General features: G+C 40.4%; 1 protein-coding gene across 1 annotated transcript; it reads left to right on the top strand.

Moving 5' to 3' along the window:
* Nucleotides 1-1,717: 1,717 nt before the first annotated feature.
* Nucleotides 1,718-21,203, top strand: FAM81A (family with sequence similarity 81 member A). Its single transcript, XM_021532029.3, has 10 exons — nucleotides 1,718-2,099; nucleotides 4,079-4,467; nucleotides 5,791-5,858; nucleotides 7,193-7,466; nucleotides 8,270-8,388; nucleotides 13,320-13,449; nucleotides 14,572-14,678; nucleotides 15,782-15,917; nucleotides 16,291-16,486; nucleotides 16,880-21,203. The coding sequence occupies exons 3-10, from the start codon at nucleotides 5,812-5,814 to the stop codon at nucleotides 17,017-17,019; spliced, it is 1,149 nt and encodes a 382-aa protein (XP_021387704.1). The 5' UTR covers nucleotides 1,718-2,099; nucleotides 4,079-4,467; nucleotides 5,791-5,811; the 3' UTR covers nucleotides 17,020-21,203.
* Nucleotides 21,204-24,530: the final 3,327 nt, after the last annotated feature.

Below are 24,530 nucleotides of genomic sequence, written 5' to 3'. Positions count from 1 at the left end.
ATATAAAATACGATGGTTTAGTACTGCTTTAGTTAGAAACATCACAAGTACAAAAAACAATGGTCTCTAACAACACAAGATGAAAAGAGCATCAGTATGGGTCAAACCAAAGGCCATTCACCTCAAATCCTGGTGGTGTGGATGCCTTGGAAAGAGTGTAAGAACAAACAAGAATTTACATGCCCTGTCCCTGTCTCTTGGCCTCCAGTGTTGCCAGAGAAAGGCCAGAGGGAGAAAGCAGGCTGAGAGCTGAGCACGGGTACATTTTAATGTTATTTTATAGACTGCAGTAGGAGGTACAAATGTTATGTTTTTAAATTAAAACAACTTCAGTTTATTTGCTTTAACAAACAGTTTGCTTTCAAGCCCTACTCTGCAGACATACATATTCAAGAAAACACTGGGCAGTCCTTTAGCAAGGAAAAACCTCTAGACAGGTGCACAAAAACTACACAGGGCCATGAAGTTAGTCTAGATGTTTGCCAGGTCAGGAAATACACTGTGTACATCAGGAAACTAGAGCAAGGTCAGCAGAGGCCAGTGAAATGGTTGGGAGCTGGGTCCCTGAGGATGCAGGGCTTGCTCAGCCTGATGAAAGCAGGCTTTGGGGGACCTGGCAGGGCCCTCCAGTATCTATGATGAAGTCATCAAGATGGCAAATTCAGACTCTTCGTAGTGGCATCTGGTGGGAAGACAACAATATAAATGTAAACAGGAGAGGTTCGGACTAGGCATAAAGAAAATGTTCTTTCCTCAGCAGCCAAGAAGCATGAGAGCAGGCTGTCCACTGAAGCTGGACAGACTCTATCCTTGGAGGTTTTCAAGAGCAGGCTGGGTAAAACCCTGAACAACTGCATTTGGCCTCATCAATCACTTCACTTGGAGCAGGAGGTTGGACAAGGGTTCTCCTGGGATTCATTCTAAACTGGATTATCCTACAGTCTTTTGACTCCCAGTTCATAGTTTTCTAAGCACCTATGGCAAGTTTTCTCTCTGGCCTGATCCTTTGATGTGGGAACTACTTTATAATAAATAGGTCAATCTAGTTTCAGACTCCACCTTGCTTTTTACAATAGCATGTGCATGGTGTAATCCTTTTATCCTTCACACCTATCAAATCCTTAGTCCTGGAATGGATTTCCTATACAACAGTATGGGATGTCACATGAATTTTAACTAAAATCAGAGGCAACCTGCTATTTCAGAGTGAGCTGATGCAGTTTCTTCTTCTCAGATTTCATTTACACTTTGTTTACCCAAGGTGGTTGTATGAAAGTCCAAGGAATGACACAAGCAGGGAACAAAAGTGAAGGCAGACACACCCTCTGTGGACTTTGTTTTTTCCAGTTATACTTTCTCTTAGCTGACACGCCTCTGCTGTGCAAGCAGATGGATCTTATTTGCTGTGATATATGAAGTTTTACTGAAGCTGCATGTTAGCTCTTGTTTGAAAATGTAACATGGAAACTTTATAAACAAGACTAATATTTGTCATTGATTTTAATAATGTGTTCTGACAGGATTTGATACAGGCTCTGGAAAAACCCATGCTTTCGGTCATACTCTCGGCTCCTCTGCACCACCAGAAACTCCGAGTCACCGCTGTTCGTCACCACCGAACTTTCTGTCTGGAGGCCGGCGTTTGCTGGCGCGGGAGGCGCGGCGCGGCCCCCGCTCCGTCCCCGCCGCTCGCCCCCCGTGCCGCAGGGAGCGCCGCTGTTTGCGGGGCCCTTCCCGTCCCTCCCCGCTTCCCCAGGATCGGGCACTGCCGCGGAATAGCTGCGAGGAGGGGGCGATGCGAAGGGCTCCCCCCGCCAGGGCGGCAGCGCGTTCCCATGGTGACGGCGTCCTGGCAACCGCTCCCGCAGCCCGGCCTGCGGCGGCCGCTCCGCTCCCATCCCATCCCATCTCATCCCATCCTCTCCGCGCAGCCGGCCGGGAGGGCGGGCGGACGGAGCCCCGGCTGCGCACCGGCGGTCACGGCGCTCGGGAACGGCCGCTCCCGCGGCGGCAGCGCGCCCGGAGCGGAGCGGGGCTCGGCCGGCGGCGGGGATGCGCGGAAGCGGCGGGCAGCCCTGCCCTGCCCTGAGCCAGCACCGGTGAGTGAGCGCAGAGGCTGTCCCGGCTCTGTCCCCCGTGTTGCATGGCCGTAGAGTGGTGTCTGCACCGCGGTGTCCTGTCGGCTGTCATACACCCGTGTCGCCGCAACCTTCGCCGCGCCCACCGGAGACCCCCGAACCGCGGGGCCTGGACCCCCGGTGGGGCCGATGCGCGGGCAGGGCAGGGCAGGGCAGGGCGGGGCAGGGCAGGGCAGGGCAGGGCAGATCGCTCCGCCGCGATCCCCCCGCTCACGGCGGCTCGGCACGGGCCGGCACCGGGGCGATCGCACCTATTTCTCCAGAGGGCCCCCGGCCTGGCTCGGAGCCCCCGGCCTGGCTCGGAGCCCCCGGCCTGGCTCGGAGCCCCCGGCCTGGCTCGGAGCCCCGGGCACGGTCACCGCTCTGCCGGGGGAGCCCGTCCGGCTCGCACCGCGCCGCGCGTGTTCACGAGTGCCACAGCCGCGCCCAGGGGCTCGGCACGGCTCTGGCTCTCCGGAGCCGCCGGGCTCCGACCCATCCCTTTGCTGAGCTGCAGCACAGGCACTTTTTCGCTTACTCCGAAGCTTTGCCCCAGCGCACTTCAGAGTAACGCTGAGAAGCATCTGGCGGCTCCCGGGGCGGTGCCGTCACACGCTCCCTGTGCAGCAACCAAAGCGGTTTCTATTTTAAGAAGGAAAGAGTGATTAAAGTGTTTGCCGAGGCAGGTATTTCAGTCTGCCTTTGATTCCCGTGTGACTTGTGGCAAGTCACATAGCCCGCCTCGTGCTTCACTTCCCTACCAGCAATAGAAGGAAATTGTATGTTCAGGGATAATAATGCTTCCTACCTCACAGGCATATTGTGAGAATGAATGTGAAAAACACTCTGAGGTGCGCAGACATTACAGCATTAGTTGTAGATTATAATGGAAGATGGGAAACCAAACACTACAGGTATGATTATCATTCAAAACAGGAGAAATGGAGAGTCCATAGAAAATAAACATGCAAGGCAGTCTGAGAAGTGGGGAAGGGATACCACAGCACAAATAGCAAGGAGTGAACTGCGCATTGTTACAACTATCTCTTCATCACATCCCATGGATGTTGTTTTTGTTCCCCCAAGATTTTACACATCTTATGTGAGTGATTTAAAGAAACACTAAGGAAGCACTGCACATTTGTATGGAAAACTTGCCTTAAGTATCAAGTGAACTGTTATTTCTGGTAATCAGGCATATAATTTCCAAATAGGAAAAAACTTGTATCTTATCCATGTGACAAGTATATTTGGAATATTCAACAACTTAAATCAGTCAACCCAAATTTATTGGATTACTACATCATGACTTAAATTGCTTATAGAAGTATCAAGCAGGAAACAACATTATTTAAAAAATAAAATCAAGCACCTGTAACCAGTATTTTAACTGGTATCTTACTTGACCCCAGTTTATTGCCATTGAAAGAGCCACATGAAATTATACTCCTCTTATAGAACATCTTATGGTTTCTATTTACTAGTGTAAGTTGGCATTACACTCATAGAAAAGGAATTTGCCATTAGTTCTGACACCTATTTGTTAATTGCAAATATCTCCAAACTGCAGAAAGTTTTGTACAACTGCCAAAGTCTTAGACCCTTTCTGGATGTTGGATCAGATCAAGAAATCTGGTATCTGATGAGATGCTTCACTGCATACTGAGCACAGAGAAATGAATGAGAAGTTCATTTGTGTAACTTCTGTTTCATAGCCACACTTACTCCAGATATTTACATTTAGCTGCATTTCTTATGGTAGACTGGCAGAAAGAGTTAAGACTTCATACAAACCTATGCTTAGCTTGCTGCAAACATTATTTTCCAACTGATAATAGATGAGTACTGAAGGCTGTGAGACTAAAGCACTGTTTGGCTGGTTTTTTAAGGTGTATTTCACTAAATTTCACTAAGATGATGCCAGATGTATAGAGTTAAATATTTGTTCTTTGTTTTTCTAGGTAGGATCCAGTGCTTTGCTGCTGCGTGCACATAACTCTTCCCAAATCAGTGGGATAATTCCTGTGTTTACAGCTAAATTGTGCTTAAAAGCTTCAATGCATCAAGATGGTTAAAATGTGTTAAAGCCCAGAGATCTCAGGCCACTGAGAACTGGGTGCCTGGTGACGTGACCTGCTGCAGTCTGGTGGTGTGACCAGGAGGGACCCCTTGCAGAGTGCTGGCATTCCTTAAAAATCCAGCAGCTGGGAAATGACGAGTGTGAGGAGCAGACTGCAGAACTGGACATTCAGTATCTGTGCAGGACTCTGAATGCAGAAGTCACCACAATGACCTCCAGCTCTTATACTGTGCTTTTTGCTTATAGCCATGTAAGAACCTAAACAAGGAGGTAGGTATGGTTATCTCTCTTACATATAGGGAAACTGAGTGATTAGTCACAGAAATAACTTGTCCAAAGTCAACAGGATCAGAGACTGAGCAAGGAATTCAATTCAGACCTCCTGAATTCCTGTCTGGTGTCACTGCTGCTCAGCAACCCAGCTTCTCTTAAAACTGTTTTTTTTTTCTAATTTGTAGTTTCTGAAGCACTGTGCTATAAATAGGACACACACACTGTGACAATGTTTGCTCTCTCCTTTCAGGCAGTGCTTTCATACATTTCTAAAGCACAAACATGCATTGCATTTTGAGATCTCAGAGGGTAGCCCTATTGCTTCTTCACTATCGATATTTGACTAATGTATTTCCATAACCCTATCTTTCTCACATTGCACAGGATTTCATCAGCAATTGTAAGCTTTTTTTCATACATCTGCCTTTATTTTGTAGTGAGGATTTTAGGTTCCCAAGGAGATCAGGCTCAGGCCATACTACTTCTCTTTATACTTAAAAATGTATTTTGTTTTATGCAGAGGAGATTAGTTCGATTTGATTGAGGCTAATCTATTTTTCATTAATTTCTGTCAGTGGACAAAGCTGCTGAGCCAGGTACTGGTCTCAGTAAGACACTAAAATCTCTTTCTGAAGCAATTTAATAGACCTACTCTGCTGCAATGTCTGTCACAGTCTGGCTGGCTGTGTCTAAAAATTAAAACCAGACTTTATATTCTTAACACAGAAGAATTTACTTACAACATAAAGTGTGGTTATTTAGATATGAAGACAAATTAATATAAGACTCAATTTTGACAAACTATGCTGATGTCACACATTTTATTTACATTTATTACTGCTAATACTTTTATGAAAAAAAAAATCTTGCCCCTAATAATCTGCTGTCATGAAACACTTGTATTTGATTCTCCAGTCAATATTTTCTTAAGTTTTATGATCATCCTGTAGACCTTACTTTATTATTGATTGATTAATGATGTCAGAGACCAGTAGAAGATTAGGGACAATAACTTTGTTTACCTCTGCCCTGCCAAAGTAATTCTGTGGGTCAACAGCAGATTTCAGTTTCAAGGCTGTCAACGTTGTCTTTTCAAGAGTATAATTTTCACTATAAAAAGCTTTTTAGCAGTTTTTAGTCTTCATTCGTTTGTATTAATTTTTGTTTGCATATGTTGCATTAGCAATATTTGGATGCCAAGATCACCAGTGTCAGCATAATATTACACTTAACTTAAAGGTGCACTTAAAGCAAAAGCTTTACGACATTTCAGTACCAGATATAAGCTATTCAATAATTCAATTTGTACTTTTTCAACAGACATAAATTATTGACCAGAGAATGGCCCACCGAAGCCCAATCTTCCCAACTCTTGCCACTTCTGAAAGGTACAGTCTGGAATAAAAAACCAAAAATCTTCATAATGCAGAGTATTACGTATTTCTTAATTCCCTATATACAGTAATGCTGTGACCAGGGATTTTGTCATTAATGTACAATGCAAAGTGAAATACCATAAACATTCAAATCATAGCCCAAATTACAAGCCCTTACTAAGCTTTTACTTAGCTATTTCCCAAAGAAATTCCATAGCTTAAATCTCATTGACTAGAAGTCCAAGAGCACTCTAGCCAGTGTTCAAATAGCATGGAATGAGTTGTGAAAACACAGAGCCAAAAGTGACCTTTGTTGGAATCCTCATACATTTCTATCAATAAGTCCTCTCTTTCAGCCTGGGTGGAGAAAATTATGGTATATTCTTCCAGGGCAAGGCCCTGGGGATTTCCCTGAAGGGTTCAAAGGATTCCACAGCCATGGTCAAACTGAACTGCTAATTTGGCTCATTAACAGGAAACAACATGAAAATACACAGTAAATAAGAGTTCCTAGGAAAAATATCTCCTTTTCTGAAGTGGGGTTGAACTTGTATCCTCCACTTATGCTTCTGAAAATGTTGTTATTCTTTACAGAATATAGTAGCAGGAAAAGGTTGCATGCATTACCAGCCTCATTTTATTACTTTCAGCACCCATGAGCTCCACTGCTTTCTATGTGAGCTATATAATGCAGAGCACTCTTCAAAAATCTAGATAATTATTGAAGGTACCCAAATGTAAGCTAAACTGGGGGGAAATTTAACTTCTAAGCCTATGAGAAGCTTGTCATAAATTTGGTCTCACCTCAGTTTCCATGCACACATATGCTCCTGTCCAGTTTGCAGGTGAACAAGCTTCTGTGTGGTATTACAGGCTAGCTATAGAGACAGAAAAGGGATTGACACAAGCTACTCCTTTTAAATTCTGATCTGGTTTCAATACCCACCTTCAACTGTTACAGTTTTGATTAAGCCTGAAAACTGTAAAGACAAATAACATTACTTTTGAAACTCAGTAGAAGGGTTTGAATTTGGACTCTTAATCAAATTATAGTTCCGATTTGTAACTACTTTTATTATGCTAGTGTCCTTTCCTTAAGATCCCATGCTTTTGTAAGCTTCCTTAAAGGCCATGAAGAAAAGCCTGACCTGCCTTTGTACAAGACACACGGCAGCCAGCACAGCACCCATTTATCTGTGGGTAGCAGTGGGCACTCTCTCTGGGTGTATTTTGGGGCTTCTCCCCATCACTGTCCTACTCAGGCAGTGTCACACTGTCTCCAGTGCAAAGGCATCGCAGAGTTTTGTGTGAGAACTTAACAAGATGTGGCTATTCCCCCCCTCCAGACGGGTCCGAAACATCCCGCTGCACAGCCAGGCACTGACGGCGGTCCCGCTGGCATCGGCCAGCCTGGTGGATCAACTGGAGGACAGAATCCTGAGCCATGAGAAAACAACAGCGGCTCTTGTGGAACACGCTTTTCGCATTAAGGAGGACATTGTTTCCACGCTGCACAGAATGCAGAACAAAGGGGGGGGTGACCGGTTGGCAAGGCAACTCCTGGAGGAGCACATCCGAAACATTACTGCGATAGTGAGGCAGCTCAATCGGGACATCGAGGTATGGCAAGAATGCTGCACAGCACTAACGCCATCTCAGCTACTTATTGCTGCTAATTTCCTAACAAAGTTTACCACGGGATACGTAAAGGTCAGACAAGGTCTGAAGATCCTGTAAGCTTATAAATTGTTTTTACAACTTGAAAAAGTGTTTGCAAATTACATAATTCTTTCGGTGGCTATGAAAATAGCACAGGATATTAGCATATAAACACAGGAGCCTTTGTGGATCTAATAAGCTTGCTTTCAAAAGCTGCACTGGAAAATCTTGAAAAAATGAATTAATGTGACACTAATACCCAGCTCAACTTCAGTCCAAAGGCTGTGCTGTATAAACACTAGGAAATGCCTTTGCTCTATAATAAACTTTCTTTCCCTTCCGACTCACTGACGACATGAATTAACCAAACCCAAGTGCTCATTTTTGTGACCTAATCCTAGGCAGACACATGACTTCATGTCTGACCTCTGCTGCAGTGAACAACAGGGGTGTGGTGGGGAAAATGAAAGGAGAAAAAAAAATTTAAGTCTCCATTTCACTGTCAAGTTATGCTTTATATATATTATGATAGTTGTGTGCAGATTGGACACTAATAATAAGAAATAATAGAATACCTAAAAGATATCTGGTTTAGTACATTACAAGACAAAGCTTTGAAAAAAGCAATAATAAAATGGTATCTGAGGATACTGAGTTTGTCTTGGTTTGACAAAGACAGAGTTACTGAAAAATAATGAGTGACATTTAAAGTGTACATTAAATGTGACATACTGGGGTTTTATTTGCATATGAATGTTCTGTAGATGCTGCAGGAACAGATTCGTGTCAGAGACAATCTCAGCTATGGAACAAATTCTACCCTGAAGAGTCTTGAAATGCGGCAGCTTTCTGGCCTAGGAGATCTTCGGGGAAGAGTAGCAAGGTAAAAGTCCCCATGGGAACTGTGTTTTGGGGGCTAGCTAATCTTTTTTAATCCCAAAGTATTAATGATAATGGGTTGAATTAAACTTTGGCAAAATCCCAAGGATAATTTTGCTCTGCATTTTCAAGAAAATGAATAATAACACTTTGCCTTCCAGTATTACATATTAAATTGGACAACATCACCCTTAATTCCTAAGATTCCTGAAATTAGTTCTAAATAAATTATTTCAAATTCCCTGGGAAATTGGATTTGGTTCAGCTTTTAAAAAGTGCTGTGGTTAGACTCGTGTCTTTGAAACACGTTAATTAGCACAATTATAAAGGCAGCATGGAACAATCTGCACTTGTGAAGAACAAAACAGTTGCACATTTTTGCATATATTTCAGAAGTAAAAATCTGCACATTCAGTTAGCGGTTAGCCATATTAAATCCCACATGGGCTACATGACACATAAGGAACAGAAAACTGTACAGTGACAGAGGTTTCACAGGCTGCCCAAAGCTCCTGCTTACAATTCTGCGGCCACACAGACTTCAGCTGTGCCATCAATGACACATTTACAAGCCCCAGCACAACATTTGCTGAAGTGCCTGTAAAGCTGAACACAAAAGACAGAAGATGTGTATAGCTACAGGAAAAGGACATAACCTGGCCTACAGCTTCTTGGGTAGTAACTTCGGTGGATTTATGCTTGCCCATTTTGTAGAAGATAATTTAGAGGTCTCAAAAAAAATTAAATAGTTATTAAGTTATGCACTATTCTTTAGCAAACACAAATGAACTAGTTTATTTTTTTCAAATCAAAAAATTGATGGGAAAAAACCTATAGAGAGATACACATACACATATATATCCTGCTGAGAAGTCCCCCCAAAATGTACATGCTTAGATCTTCCTGCTTCTTTCTATAAAAATACTTTGAGATCATACTACATCCTGAGAGGGGTTCTATATGGAGCAGCACTGTTACTGACACCTTGGGAGGCAAAATGTGGTGCCTTTGTCCTAAGTCAGGGAACTCAAGAGAAGAAACTTGTGCTGGCATGAGTGCCACTGCAGGGCCCTGTCCTGGCCCAAGCACTCGGTGTGAGAGGGTGGGGATGGGCACAGCTGTGCCAGGGCTTCTTCCTTTATTTCCTTAGGGCACCACCCTTGTGCTGTGACTGGGTTGCAGTTTATCTGCAAATTGAATGAGATTATACCCATGTGCCTTATGTCAGACTGTGTGATGAATGCAGGTTATTTGTATTCGTTCCTGTAAGATAATCAGTTTATTGCCCTTTAACTGCTACCTTCCATACTGCATTCTATGCTTCTATTCAGCATGTTCTCTTAAAAAAAAATCCCTGAATGAGGAAAAAAAAAATTCTTCCTTTTATGAGAAAACAATTTAAAGCAGTGGTCCATTAGAGAAAGCCATTTGCCTTTATTTACGAACATTCTACTTTGAAATTAGTGTTCCAGTGAATAATGATTGTAGCACTAACTGGAGATTATGGTCAAGACAGTGGTTTGTTTTGCCTTTGGCACAATACAGAGACTTTCCCTGAGATGAACACCTTCTGATTGCTTTAGCAAATGTTCCTTATATAAAATACACTTTACTCACTCAATGTAATTTTACCTCTAGTGTTGCTAGCTTTCAGATGAGTTCAGAGTAAAACATGAGAAACACGATCAAGGTAGTGTGGGTTACCAACTTCCTGTGCATCAGCTTTCAGCCACAGCAAAGGTACACTGAGAGGCTCAGGCTGCAGTAGCTCTGAGTCCTGTGTTTGCTCCAGGCTGGCAGCATGCAGAAGGACAGTGGGAATCAGTTTAGAAAGTAAATCCCAAAGCATGAGCCCTTTGTCATCTCATAACTCAAATTTCAGTTCCAGTAATTTCATGCATACTAAACATCCTATTCAAATTCCATATTGGAGAGAGGGGTGTTTATTTCCTAACACCAACTGTTCTGTAACATGTCAATATATCATAAAACAACTATCTCATTATTTCTCAAGGGCTAGTGCTGTTAATGATGGGAACAAAGGATCCCTACAAGCACATGCATTTCTGGAGCACAGCCCCAAACCACACTCCCAACTGCTCTGCAGGAGTGAGATTCCAACATACCTCACTCACATCACAGAATCAACTAATACTGCTATCAGAAGGTGACAGACTACACATTACAGCTCATGTCTCTGGATCTTTTCTCAATAAGCACAGTTTACTGGTGAATTTGTAAAGCATTATCACAGCCCTGAATTATTGCTAAAAATCACCATTATTATTAACTTTAAGAAAAAATATAATCTCTATAAATTTTAGCAATGCATTAGCAGAAAATTAGGTCGATGCCAGTAGATCATATTCTCCAGCCTCCTTCTCTTATGTTGTCAATTTTATATTATACATATTTACCAATTCTTTTTCTAGTGATAACAGATCATAAAATTCATTAGTGCCTTATCATTTATTTAGAGAATTACTTGTGGATAATGAGCATTTGTATGGAAAGTTTAAATCCAGCAGCCTGGTTGGAATGATAGCAATAGCTCTTCATAAAAGCTTCCTGAGAGCTGAAACATCCGGAGATATGGCAACTATGTGTGTTCAAATTGGACCTACTTTGCATATATAGATGAATTTTTTATCTACATTATAGAACTGATTCATTTCAGACAACCTGGACTCATTACACGTAGGCAGATTTTCCTGCTGCACAGATTATGAGTCTGATGCATCTGGGCTGCACCACACTGACAATCTCCCCAGGAGCAGTAAATGTGCTGCTCCCTGGCCCATGCTGTGTGGGAGGTGGCACCACGAGGGCAGCTCTGGGCTTCCTGCCCCAGGCCAGCACAATCCACCAGCTCTGCTGCTCTTGCCCAGTGCCCCCATGGGCATTGCAACTTGCTTTTCACTACCTGTTCTCCAGCTACTTGTTTTTCACTGAAACACTGGCATTTTAATTGGAACATCTCCTGTTGTAATAAACCAGGAACATTAAAAACTCTCTCTATACCATTACAACATATGCATATAGCAGCCAGCTGCAGAGTTCTGGCAGTTCTCATTTGATCTATCCCACAGATACTGAATGGAGCAACTACTTGTCTTTTGATTTCCTTGATGCTGAACACTAATATTTTCTTCCAGGTCAAAACCAATCATGTTTGTGAGTGTATACAACAGATATAGAAGATAAACCAAAATAATCTGATCTATGCATACCAGGCAGACATTAAATTCACATAGTCAGAATATTAATGTTTCCGTTACCATGGAACTACATGAACCCTTTGACCACATAACTGAATTCCATGAAGAAGAGAAATGCTCTGTGATTAAACCCACAACACTAATTTACTTCAAAAACATTCACAGGTGCTTGCTGATTTATTTTGCTTCAGTAGTTTCAAAGCTGTTGCTTTTTATATTTTCTAACATGCCTCAGAGAAACAAAACTAACCATTTTTTTAACCACAACCTTTTGGTGACAAGATGCAAGATGATTCCATTCCTATGATTCTCTCTGATTGTAATGACATGGAGAGATTTGGCTTCTCTTATCTTTCTAAAGAAGCTGCCTGATTGTGAGCCCTACAAGCTTTTCACTGCTATGTAAACCCTGGCCAGGCTCCCTGCAGATACTACTAACAGGTCTCACAATGCTGAACTGCTACACTAGAAATTAATTTCCTCAAGTTTTATAATGCCTATTTTACATTACTGATTATTCTCGTATTGAAACTGTATCACAGTAATAAGCAGATGCTCCTTTTGTCATTTTAGCTGTGACTTTCCCTTCATGTTTAATGATAATGGCAATTCTTGTAACTGAGGCAATGAAAATGCATGTTGAAATGAAAGCCTTCAAACTGAAATGTGACTAAAAAGATGACAAAGTGTGTCACTGGTTTAGATAATGACTTAACATGCCTCAGCTTGTTTCATTTTAGTGCCTTTTTCTCCCTAAAGTTATAACTGCTGTCTGTTCCTCATCAGTTTCCTAGATCAAATTTGGTAACACTGATAATTACATATTTCCCTTAGCAAAAAAAAGAACAACAACAACAAAAAACCACAAAACCAAAAACCAACCAACCAACCAACCAAAAAAACCCAAAAAAACCCAAAAAAACCCTATGAGTCATACTTCACAGAGGTCTTACTCCTGAAATCACAGTACTCATATTTTTACAGCTCAGTTAATGCCCTAAATGCATTACTGTAGATGAAATCCACCTGATCAAATTATTTTTAAAATCTGGCAGAAAACACACATGTTTTATTTACCCTGAAAATGTTACAGCATCAAGAAGTGCTCCAATGTGACAAAGGGAAACAATAATTATTATGTTCCAGGACTTCATTTTACAGCCTTTTCTGAGACAAAATTGCCATTGCTTTCAATGACAATTTATTTATTCACCTAAATAAAGACTAAGAACCATAAAATTTGCCCCACATTGTTAACTACACATTTTAGCTGTGTACTACTATTTCACAAATAAAAATGCAAAGCTACAATAATGAAATAATGGTCCTCAGTTATTTAGGCTACTAATCATGTAGGGGAATGCATATACACCTTATCAGATATCTTCTAGAGTATTACAAAAAGACACGGAAATGAAATTCTGCATCTTTGCATTTCTGATGTGATTTCCCTGAGTGATAAGACAGCCTACCCATATCATGTCACTGCCAAGAGCAATGGAATTTGTTTATCAGACGACTTGACACTCCGGTCTCTTTGGGAGCTCTTTGCTGAACACTATGAGATGTATTACCATTCTTGCAGTCTCAAAAGACATTGCTTCCCTAGCCAGCCAGGAATTCCACAGAAATGGGCAGTGTGAAATGGGTAATTTTAAAACCCTGGACCTTATATTCTATTTGGCTGGTGCTTTGTTTTTTTTATCTATTCAAACAGGTGTGATGCTGGGTTAGCCAGGCTGTCTGCAGAGCATAAAATTACTTATGAAAGACTTCAGAGTCTAAGTAAAGATCAACACACCTCCAAGCTGATCTTAGAATCTAAAATCAAAGAGGCAGAAATACAGGTATGGTATTTAGACAAAGGCAATTCCTGTACAGGTAAGAGTTCTAGTCTAATTCACACAGTCTCCAATACTGTTAATTATTATCCTGGGAGGTCACAGATTTACAAATGGAGAGGTGTATCTGCTCACAGTCTTTATTACATTGACCATTGGAACCTAGATGCATTACTGTAGTGCTCTAACTGGAAAAGGTCCTTAATTTCTTCCTGCAGCATCTGTGTAGAAAGGAATAGTTTGTAAAGGCACCTGCTCAACAAAACTACAACAATGCAAACCTTTTTATCTCTTGCTGTATGTTTTGGCCTTCCCAGATGATTCTATGTGTATTTGAACACAATTTTTGAAGGTCTGCAAAACAAAACTGGCTTTGGGTTCTGTGAATCCATCAATCTGTCTCTCAGGTTTCTCTTCCATTGGGTTTGAGAATGGAAGTGAGCACTAGATACAAGCAGAGACTTGGAGATATGAAGCATCCTTTTCCTTAATGTCACATCTCAAGGCCTTCCCATTTTCTTGGTCAACAAAAGTATTTTACATCTTCATTTTGCGGTGGGTAAAAAAAAAGGCTAAAATTAACTTTGCCTTTCTCAGAAGCCTCAGTGTAGTATATCAGCATGCCAGGAGCATGTTGCCATGCATCTTGTAGTGAACCAGAACAGTATGCTTTGAGAAAGTGGGATGGTTGTTTTGGTGACAAATAATCTTTTGTAGTTAAACCCAGCACTTCTACCGCTGCAGTGGCCCTTACACACAAAGTGATGGAGCACATCCCTCAGTACTGGTGGACTGATTTGGCATTTGTTTATTCTGATTATCTGGCAACTTGGAGATGTATGGATCATGCAAATTCAGCTGTCTAAAGGGGGGATCAGGCAGAGATTTTCAAGGTGAAACTATTCACATTATTTAGGGCAAAAAAATTTACAGTTTTCAACATGCTGATACTTTCATATTGAGAGATAGTATGATAGTAATGATAAAGCAAAATAAGCAAATTCAATAATTTTTGAAATGTTAGCAAAAGTGAGCTCTCTGTTAGACCTCCTCTACTGTTAAGAAAATGCCCCAAATGAAACTGCTGAAATGCTGTTGAAAAATAGTGATTTCTGAAATTTGTTTCAGATTTCTCATCTGCTGAGCAGAGTAGAGCAATCGATAATGCAACAAGAAGCAAAGCTGAAGATTGCCTACAAAGAGAGCAACCAACAGCTGCAAGTTCTGGACACTAAGTAAGTGCTTGGGAAGCCTTGCTGCTGCCATGTACCTTGGGAGTAGGGCCTCTGTTTTCCCAGTCTGGCCTCAGTTTTCCCAGTCTAACTGGTATAATCTTCAGGCCTATAAAAGCAAGAACCTCTATGAATATGTGTGTTTGCTGCACAGATATTACAAAAGTTGGCTGTCAAGAGGTCAAGAGGAACTTGCTTTCACCAAGAATTCTGCCCTGATGTGGTTAGGCAATTTTGAAATGTTAAGTTCCTAGTTAAGTACTCAGGCAGAACTTGTATTAAAGGGCACAATTAAGGGTTTTTGTCAGAGTGACCTGGTGCCTTTCTGTAAGAAGTGTCTGAAGCAATGAATGCTGGAGGTGGCTGTCCAGAGCAGGGGAAAAAGTTCAACTGAAGCAAGCCAGAAGCAAGGCACAGCACTCACAGAGTGCTACTGCTTTAAGCTGGCTTCAAACATGAATATAACTGAAATACCTACATTATTAGTGATTAGATACTCTGTACTACCAGATATTACATGGGGTCCTTATAGTCAATTCAAATGTTAACTCCTGTCCAGGCATTTCAAGCAGTAGCAATCCTGGTATAACCCATCCACATCCTCATTTTTTACTACCTATCACCATCCTCATGCAAAGCAGGTTTCACATATTCACTGGAGAAAAGAAGCAGCTTCACTGGCACAATTGGCTGGTGTAAAGTTGAGGTGGGTATAGGCAATGTAAGTGGAGCTGCAGGAACCAGCATTGTCACCAGAATAAGAGGCGACCAAATCTTTTCTCAGATTTGATACATATGGACATAAAGTTTATAATCTGGATGGATGACCATATTCTGTTTTCAGTGTCACAAAGAATTTTCATCTACTGTGATTCAAATTTTGTAATGTGTTTCATATAAATTTGCTGTGAACTTTTACCTTTATTTTCAAAACCAATGTTACCATATCCAGTTTAATATACTTAAAATTCAAGGCTCACCTTAATATGGTATGAAGAATGTATTAAAATGACATTTTGTGTTTTTATGAACACGTTCATAAAAAAGTCACTGTTGAATGACCAGTTCTTCTCTTTTGTTTCTGCTCATTTCTGTTGTGCTCCTAGATTAAAAGATGCTGTTGAGGAGCTCAGCAATCAGATTTTGTCTGCACGGAGCTGGCTGGAACAGGAACATGGAAGGACTGAAAAGGAGCTTGTGCAAAAAATTGATCAACTCTCACTGACTTTTAAGGAAGGCACTGTAAGTGTCATTCTAATGTCCTGTAATACTTCTCAGGAAGCATTCAAGAGCATTATTAATAACTAAGATGATGTGATATTATTTGAGTAAGATTTTCAGATAGCCTCAGAATATGCCAAAGTCTCTTCAATGATATCAAATGTAATATCTACAACCTGAGAATCTTTACATGAATCTGGTCACCGCTAAATAGATCAGTATCTTAACCTACACTAATCAAGTAATTTGAAATGATCTTATGAAAAATTGTAATTGCTTACATTTTGAATTCCAGCGAAAAGATGATAAATCAGTATCTATTTCATATTTTAAAAAAGGCCACTGTTATTCCACATGCAGAGTAAATAATTAAAACTCTGTTTCCCGGCTCCAGGAAATGAGTGAGAGAGGTATTGAGATGAAATTCAACCAAATGGCAGAGAAAATTGAGAGAATAGAAGAAATGCAGAAGATAACCATGGAGGCACACGAAGCAAAACAGACTGAAGAAAAGATAAATATTCGCATTATCAAACTTCAGAATGAGATAAATGAAGATATAAAAGAAATGAAAGCTGAAGTTAATGCTGGTAGGACCATAGTTATCCAGTTCTTTACTCTGAATTGTGGTGATAGTGATCCACTCACAGTAATATGCAAAATGTCTTTGCTTGTATCAAAGTAGTTTAAATACTTTGGGGGCAGATGTAATGGCTACACCTGTGGCATTAAGAAGGATTTTCACTAAGTGCAAAAAGCAGAGCAATAAGGGGTGACAACCAGTTTAGAAGTGCTCTCTCCAGAGCAGGCACAACCATAGCTGGGCTGCCATCAGGACAGCACACAGTTACACCCCATTTTCCTTCAGAACTTTTGCTGTGTTCCTAGAGCAAAGCAGGGCATTATGGAAGTGCATTCTGATAGCAATGATGTGACACTCTTGTTCCTCATGATGAACTAATTTAATTCTCACCTGCAATTAGGGTTTGCAGCCATCTATGAGAGCATTGGGTCTCTACGGCAAGTTCTAGAAGCAAAAATGAAGCTGGACAGAGATGAACTCCAGAAGCAAATCCACCAAATGAAGCAGGAGGTTCCAAGATGGGGAGAAGCTGGACCATGACTGCAAGATTTTGTCTGAAAGATTAGTGTTTACCTGGCTAACTAGGCAGACTCCAGTGTTGTTCCAGTCTGTAATGCCAATTACCTGCATGTACCAAATGACATGCTGCTGCTGCTGCTGCTGCTGCTGCTGCTGCTGCTGCTGCACAGGTGTTTGCTCACAGCAGTAAATACAAGCTGTTCTTGGATAACTGGCAGTGAGCCTGTGGAGCTGAGGTGCTGCTTTGCCACTGCACCACTCCAGTTGCTGTTAGGAAATTTAGCACTGTGTAAAACTGGAGTAATACATTGGTGAAGCTGGCACCTAGTTTGCTAAAGGCATTCTAGTTTTGCAGGCTTGATCAGGCAGCTATATGCTTTTATATGCACCTGCACCCCTCCACCTTAAAAAAAAAAAAAAAAAAGACAAGTTGCTATCATTTGCTTCATATGAATTTGGCAAGGTTCTCCACCTTGATACAAATTACTTAGTTGAAATCAATAGACATTTTTACAGTGACTTTCTCTACTATCGACTTCCTGGGAAGACAAAATTGGCACTAAACAGACTACTCTTCAAAATCAAGACAACATTAGAAAATCTTTGTTTAGGTTTGCAAATATCCTGTGTGTGAAAACTAGGTGGTGTTATATAATGTAGTTGTAGACTTAGATGATTCATAAACAACATAAGAAACAAGTTACATGGTCTTAAGTATTGTAACCTTTTAAAATTAATAACCAAGGGGAGTTAACACAAAGTAAAAGATGTATATAGGGTATTTTTTACTAGGCATGTGTTCCTATGACTTGCTTCATTATATTGATAAAAACTTAGAAAGGTTTGAAGACTAAAAAGAAGGTGATAATGTAACCTAGTCTGGAGATTCTAATGTAAAATAAAATGCAGTTTATGATCTCCTTAGAAATTTTCATTGAAGTAAAAAAATTGATTAATCATATTTAGGTAGACTTTAATAATTTAGCAGACTCAAATTTCTATTTGCATTCACATTATTTCCATTAATAATTTCCATTCCCAGATGAGATTACATATGAAAATCAGCACTTATGTGGCATATTATCTAGATAGGGAAAAAATATATGTTGTTTTTACTTTGTCATTCATGGCATGATATATTGCTCCTCATGTTTGTAAGCCATGCAGGGTTAAACCCTCATGAAAAAATAAAAGACTTTATCCTGAATCCTATTAATTTATACTATTAACAGTAATTAATATACAAAAATAATATTAATTTACAGAATTTACAGTATTGTTAACCTAAATAAATTAATAGGATGTCTCTACACTGCCCTTAATTGACCTTTCATTCAGCTAGTATTGGAAAAATATATTTTTAGTTGGAAAATCACTGGCAAATATCACTTCCATAAAAACCATTCTGGTCGACAGAGTCACCATATATAAAACAAAGAATTTTGAAAACTGCTTCAAGAACTTACAGTCATTAACTTCAGTAAGTCAGTGTAGAGTGTAAAAATCATGTAAATGCATCTTTACAGGATTAACACCTAAGTTTATATTCACTTCCTCAATAGCTGGACGTCATTGCAGTCTCAAAGACACATCAGGCATTTGCAGCTCTGGCTCCCAATACTCCCTGATACAAACCAGGAATACCAGAGGCAGCTTTGTTATCATCCATGTCCTGTGAAATATATTTACAATGGCAGCTAAGGGGAAAGCCCAGTTCCCTAAAGAGAGATAATTAAATGCTTGTAGGTATTTCTCAGGAATTGTCTTCAAAATTCAATCTTCCTGTATGTATTCCTATTTATTCTTAAATATTTAGCCATGTGCAGTAGAAAAGCTATCACTGCTATTTTATTAAAAAATAAGAAAAAAGAAAAAAAAAAGAAAATAACAGAGAAAGAAACAAAAAGAGACAGACTAAAACCAGAATAATTTCTAAATTCTGTAATTGAAAGTCTGTACCCAAGAAAATCTGGTATGATATGAAGAGCATACAAGGAATCAGAAACATATATATATATATATGACTTTAATGAATTGTTTCTCTTGTAAAAATCTTGTGTGATTGATCCAGATATAAAACAACACATGAAACCCTGTCCAATTTGACTTTTTCTGCCTTAAAAATGTTTTTTGCCTAAATCTCAGCTAAAGCAAATAAGTAAAAGCCCAAATAAAATGATACTCGACCTACTGTCAAGCAGTGTCTTCAAACTCTGAAGTGCCAAGCCATGAGGTGTGGGCATTGTCTGCCAGGGAGTGCTCACATGTGATAAGGGAGTCCTTCAGGGAGAGTATCCTCTGATCATCTTAACATGTCAGGGCCAAATCCTCTCCCCAGACACAGCATCCCCTAGGGGAACATCTGTGAGGCCATGAGGGCAGTGCTGCAGTCCCCGAGCTATGGAAGCTTGGTTTTGCCAAATGGAAACTGATTCTGGAAGCTGACCTGCAGAGGTCCTGTAAAGCCAAACAGAAGGAAAGAGCAGTGCTTGAAAGCACAGCTGCCCCTTTTCTTTTTCCTCCCATGCTGATGTCCAATGGGATTCCTGTGTTCCAGTCCTTCAGGGACACCACTTTTGATAGTGGAAGTAATGTGTTTTCTTTGTAGTGCTCATGCTGTGAGTCTCGGGTTAGTGCACCAAGTGCAAGCCTGCCAAGGCCACAAAAGGAACAAGGGAGTGAGGCAGTGTTTGTGTGGGGGGCACTCGAGGCACAGAATGAGACTTGGAAAAGTATAATACTAGGTATGCACAAAATACTATTTAAATCACAAAGTTCACTGACACAACCATAAACTCACTAAAAGAAGCACCGGGAAGAGCCTTAGGAAGTCATCTCTCCACTTGGAAATAGATCCAACTCTACCTAAAATATTTGCCATAGACACTTCTGTAACTTGCTTATAACAATATTTTAAGAATAAGACATTGATTAATGCAGTTTATTGCACTGCTTAAAGAAGATTGCCTTGCCACCCAAATACATAAACTAGGACAAGACATAATAGCCTTACATTTCAAGCACAGAGGACACAAAACCTAATTTATTACATGCTTTCCTGCATGTTCATTAGTTTTTTTAGGCAATCTGTGTATAATAGATGATTCAAATTAAGCTTCACAGGGATATTTGCCCAATATTTCTTAATTTTTTTCTCCTTCCTACACCCATATAAAACCCAAACTAACAACATCCAACCTAAAGAAACCATGACCACAAAACCTCCAAAACAGCCAAAAGCAGACCATCTGCTCTCATGAAGATTTAAAATCTTTCTTTTGTCAGCTATTTCACGTGCATGAGGCTTAAAACACTTGCAGTGTGCAGACCATACTATTCAGTCAGCTATGTAGCACATACTGAATGTCGTAAGTTAAACTCATTGGAAAATGTTTAACTAGAGTACATGGCTTGTACATTAGCATGTGATAACACAGTAGAACCAAGGTACTGTGCAGTGAGGACTTGGCTGGAATCGGAATGATGTCAGTAATTACAGAGCAATTGTGCTGTTTATACTCATTAACCAAACCAAAGGAATGGTGCAAGTAAGAAGTTGAAAGGATGACCCTAACTTCCACCTGCAGTTGTTCATGTAGTAAGTTTTGTGTTGTGGATACCTTTATATTGTGGATATCTTTGTCATTACAATCTGATATAGTTCAATAGACTGTTGCCATGTTAGAGAAAAGCAGTATGAATGATAATGAAGAACAGTATATTTCTGTAACATCAATTTAAACTGAATGCAAAATTTTCTTTTCTCAATTTCTGTTTTGTGTTCCACCTCCACGAGCATCTGGCCATCTGGAGCAGAGTGTTCTCTATATCTAAGAATTAAACTGCTCATTAGACAAGCCTTCCACTAAGAGATGGATGACAATCTGATGAAGCCCTCCTATGTGTAGGGCAGGAATTCCTCCTGTCACACTCCCTGCCGGGTGAGAAACTCGGAGGCAAATTTGAAAGGAACCAAGGAAATTGGGCGCCCGGCCTCTGCCCAGTTTACCACAGGGTGTCACTGTTACTCTTGGCAAGGGAAGGACGGGTCTCGGTGAACCTGTGGGATCCATAGATGCTGCAATCCCCCTGGGACTGGGCTGGAAGTATTACCATGTACTTTGACAAAAGTAAAAAAAAAAATAAAATTTAAAGACATCACTCTGTAAAATCACAATAAAGGCAGATAAAAATTAAGTAAAATATTCTGAGAGTGATTGTGATGCTTCTTTAGACAGTCCTTGAAGAATGCTGAGTGAGGACCAAATCTGTCTGCTGCCTGTTCTATCAGCAGAACTATGGTCAACACAAACCATTAGAAAACCCCAAACAAACACCCAAACCCAGAAAAAAAATCGAGCACTAGATCTTAAAGCATGTACAGCTGAAAGAGCGATATGCTTTTCGCGCTGCTGCAGATATGCAGAAGAGGCTCCTCCAGCACTGCCTCCTGCTCTGAGACTGGCTTGGGCTGAAAGAGCACAGGATAACCTCAACACTTACTAGCAGATGAAGCTCTGGGTCCAGCACAAAGAGCTGCTCTCAATCCATGCAAGGATTATCTCAATAGATAATACAGTGGAATAGACTCAAACATCACAAAATATGTGAGAGAGCCCTGACATTTTTGGCACTGAGCAGTGAAAACATGCTTTGAGTTCAGTGATGTACAGAGAACCAGGATCAAGTTTAAGGAGAAAATTGAATAGTAATTGTCATAATACAAAAAACCTGAAATGTATGGGAGGGTGAGTAGGAATTGAGAGAGGAGAAAGGAGATTTGCTTCCAGTAGGAAATAATTACAATAAAACATGTACTGCTGATACTCCAAAGAGTGACTCTCATTAAACCTGACCTCAGCTTCTGCTAAGACTCCTTTTCTAACGCCAGCACAATAAACAAGCTTCCATTCTGTGTGAGTGAAGTTGAGGCAGACTGTCAGTGAAGGCATATTTCAGTGCCTGTGCTGTCTCATTGTTGTGCTGCCACTTCCTGATGGTATCAGGACAGTAAGGCAGGCATCCATCCTGCCAGGTGGCCTTTGTGATCTTGCCATCTCCACTAAGAATAACTTAGAGGTTCAATAATTGCATATTAGCGTAGATGTACAGCTGCATAAATAACACTGAATTTCCAAGTTGTCCGTGCTCTTTCATTCCTCACTAGCTTTGAGAATTGTAATTCCAGTACATTCCAAGTATCTTGTCTTACATAAATCATTAAATTCAAGAAAAGTATAATGATTCAAAGCAGAGCTTTTAAAATGCAAATAACTGGAAACAACAAAAGTTAAAACATACTTTATGCCACTGCCATGCTTTGAAAAGATAAATGCCAGCCTGTTTACTATTATAAATAATAAACCTTGTTCACTTTACAAAGATCTTACGGGGATTGATCACTTTGTATCTTACACAAGCTTGAATATGTGAAGTGCTGTGACCCAATTCCACATATGCTTTCCTTTCTGAGATTAATCTTCCTAAAATGAATGTGGCAGCTCACGGTGTAAACTGCTTGCTTACCTCATTGCATGTATAATGTCTTATGGTTAAAAACAAAAGGGATTTCTGGTCTCTGGTATTGTCTCCTGGTATCTTAGAATCACAGAATCATTTAGTTTGGAAAAGATCTTTTATTTACTGCAAAATCTTAACATTTGGGTTTTCTAGTTATTGTGGACTAGAAAGACAAAAAATGAACAGTATAATATTATCAGTGTTTATTTTAATAATATACTCCATTTTCCAGAGGGAGGGGAGATAAGAAAAATGCAATAGTGACGTTGTGAGACAGAGTACAGTGGTGGGATACTGAATCTCCTGATAGATCTTGGGCTAGTTTGGGCCCATTATCTATAGCTCTGTGCCCTTAATTTTAGTCAACTACCTAGTGGTAAATTAATTATTTACATTTATCAGGCTTCCCAGACTGCAATAATTTCCACACCATGTTAAATTAAAAAGAGTAAAAAATGACAAAAGAATTGAGTATTATTCTGACCCTGAGGCCCCACTGCCACCTGATGTCACTATTCTTGTCAGGCAGAGGCAGGCAGGCAAGCTGCATGTCTGCAAGAACTGACAGCTCTGGAAAGCATTTCAGCAGGTAGGAAGCCCCAGGGAAAGTCATACAAATTATTTCACTAAGTCAAAAGATGTTGCCTTATGGACAGCACTCATTAAGACAAATCCATTAACCAGGGCAAACACAGAGATTCAGTTAAGGGTGAGTCTCCTTGAGGTCTTCTGGGGAAAGGTTGGCACTGCCTGACACAAGTGGGGCAGAACTCCACACGGCAAACACCACAGGAGGGCAAAAAGACCTCCTCCCCCTGCATAACTACAGCTTGGTTCCCAGTAAAGCACACTAAAGCAGGAGAAACTCCACAAATAAGACATCAGTCTGAAACACAAGAGCAAAGACCTGAAAACCTCATACAGGTAATGTTGGCTGTGAAACTCCTCCTGCCTATCACTGACTCCAGAGAGTCTTCACCGAGCTACAGGGGAGCAACTGAGGATTTGAGGCAAGATTTAAGCACCAGGGACAGGAATGGAGTCACTTGAACACTGACATAATCATCTGTGTTTGCATCTGGAAAGCTCAAGGGAATATTATGGCATTAGGAACAGAACAGCAAGATTTTCAGTGAGCAGATATTTTAATTGTCATTCAGAAGGAGAAGGATAAATAAGTAAAGCATCCAGAAATGCTCACTTGAGAGTCTTTTGCTTCACGAGGAGGCAGCAGCACATGGGAGGCCTGAAGGAACATTAACAGAAGGTCTGGCTCTCTGCTCTCTGTATTTTGCATCTAAACAAATTTGCCACTTTGTGCATGACGAACCTGGTTTCCATGAACACAAAATATATTTTAAATGCTTGGCTCACCTGGGCTGTCAGATACCTTTCTGTAACTCTGATTTTAATTATACTATTGGCCAGCAACCCCTAGTCCCAGAACATGTTTTATTCCCCCTAAGGCTTCTTGTAATAATCAGTCAAATCCCTATCTCTGCACAAGGTTTAAAAAAAAAGGTATAAGAGACATTAATGGCCCAGTTTGGTACTGATAAGAAAATACTGCAAAATATTGTTCCAGACTAATTTTCTTCCTTTACTCAAGGCAATTTAATTTGTATATTAATGGAGTCTGGTTAGCCACTATCTTTAATACACCCACTGTGGGATCTGATGGTTTAAAATTCCCAGAAGCTGAAAAACTCTGTAAACATGTTCTTGCTGCACTCTAGTTATGTGTAAGCAAGCCAATACAATTTTGCTGATAAATAATTATGATAAAAATGATAAAACAATTATCAGTTTTATAATATCCCTGTTAGATAGGGATTATAATAATTCAGGCTAGAGGAATGGCACACCATTAATTTTAGTCATCTCTCAAGACTACACAGTGGAGCTAAGTGTAACAGTCACTACCAGTTCCTGTGTACCAGCGTTAACCAAACTTTCAATTAAACCATGACAGTAAGTAAATGCTATTTATACAGAGCTTGCAGCTTGACTGT

This window comes from Lonchura striata, chromosome 11 (genome assembly GCF_046129695.1).
Source record: "Lonchura striata isolate bLonStr1 chromosome 11, bLonStr1.mat, whole genome shotgun sequence".
In the NCBI taxonomy this organism is placed as follows: domain Eukaryota; kingdom Metazoa; phylum Chordata; class Aves; order Passeriformes; family Estrildidae; genus Lonchura; species Lonchura striata.
This window is presented reverse-complemented; position numbering and strand designations above follow the sequence as displayed.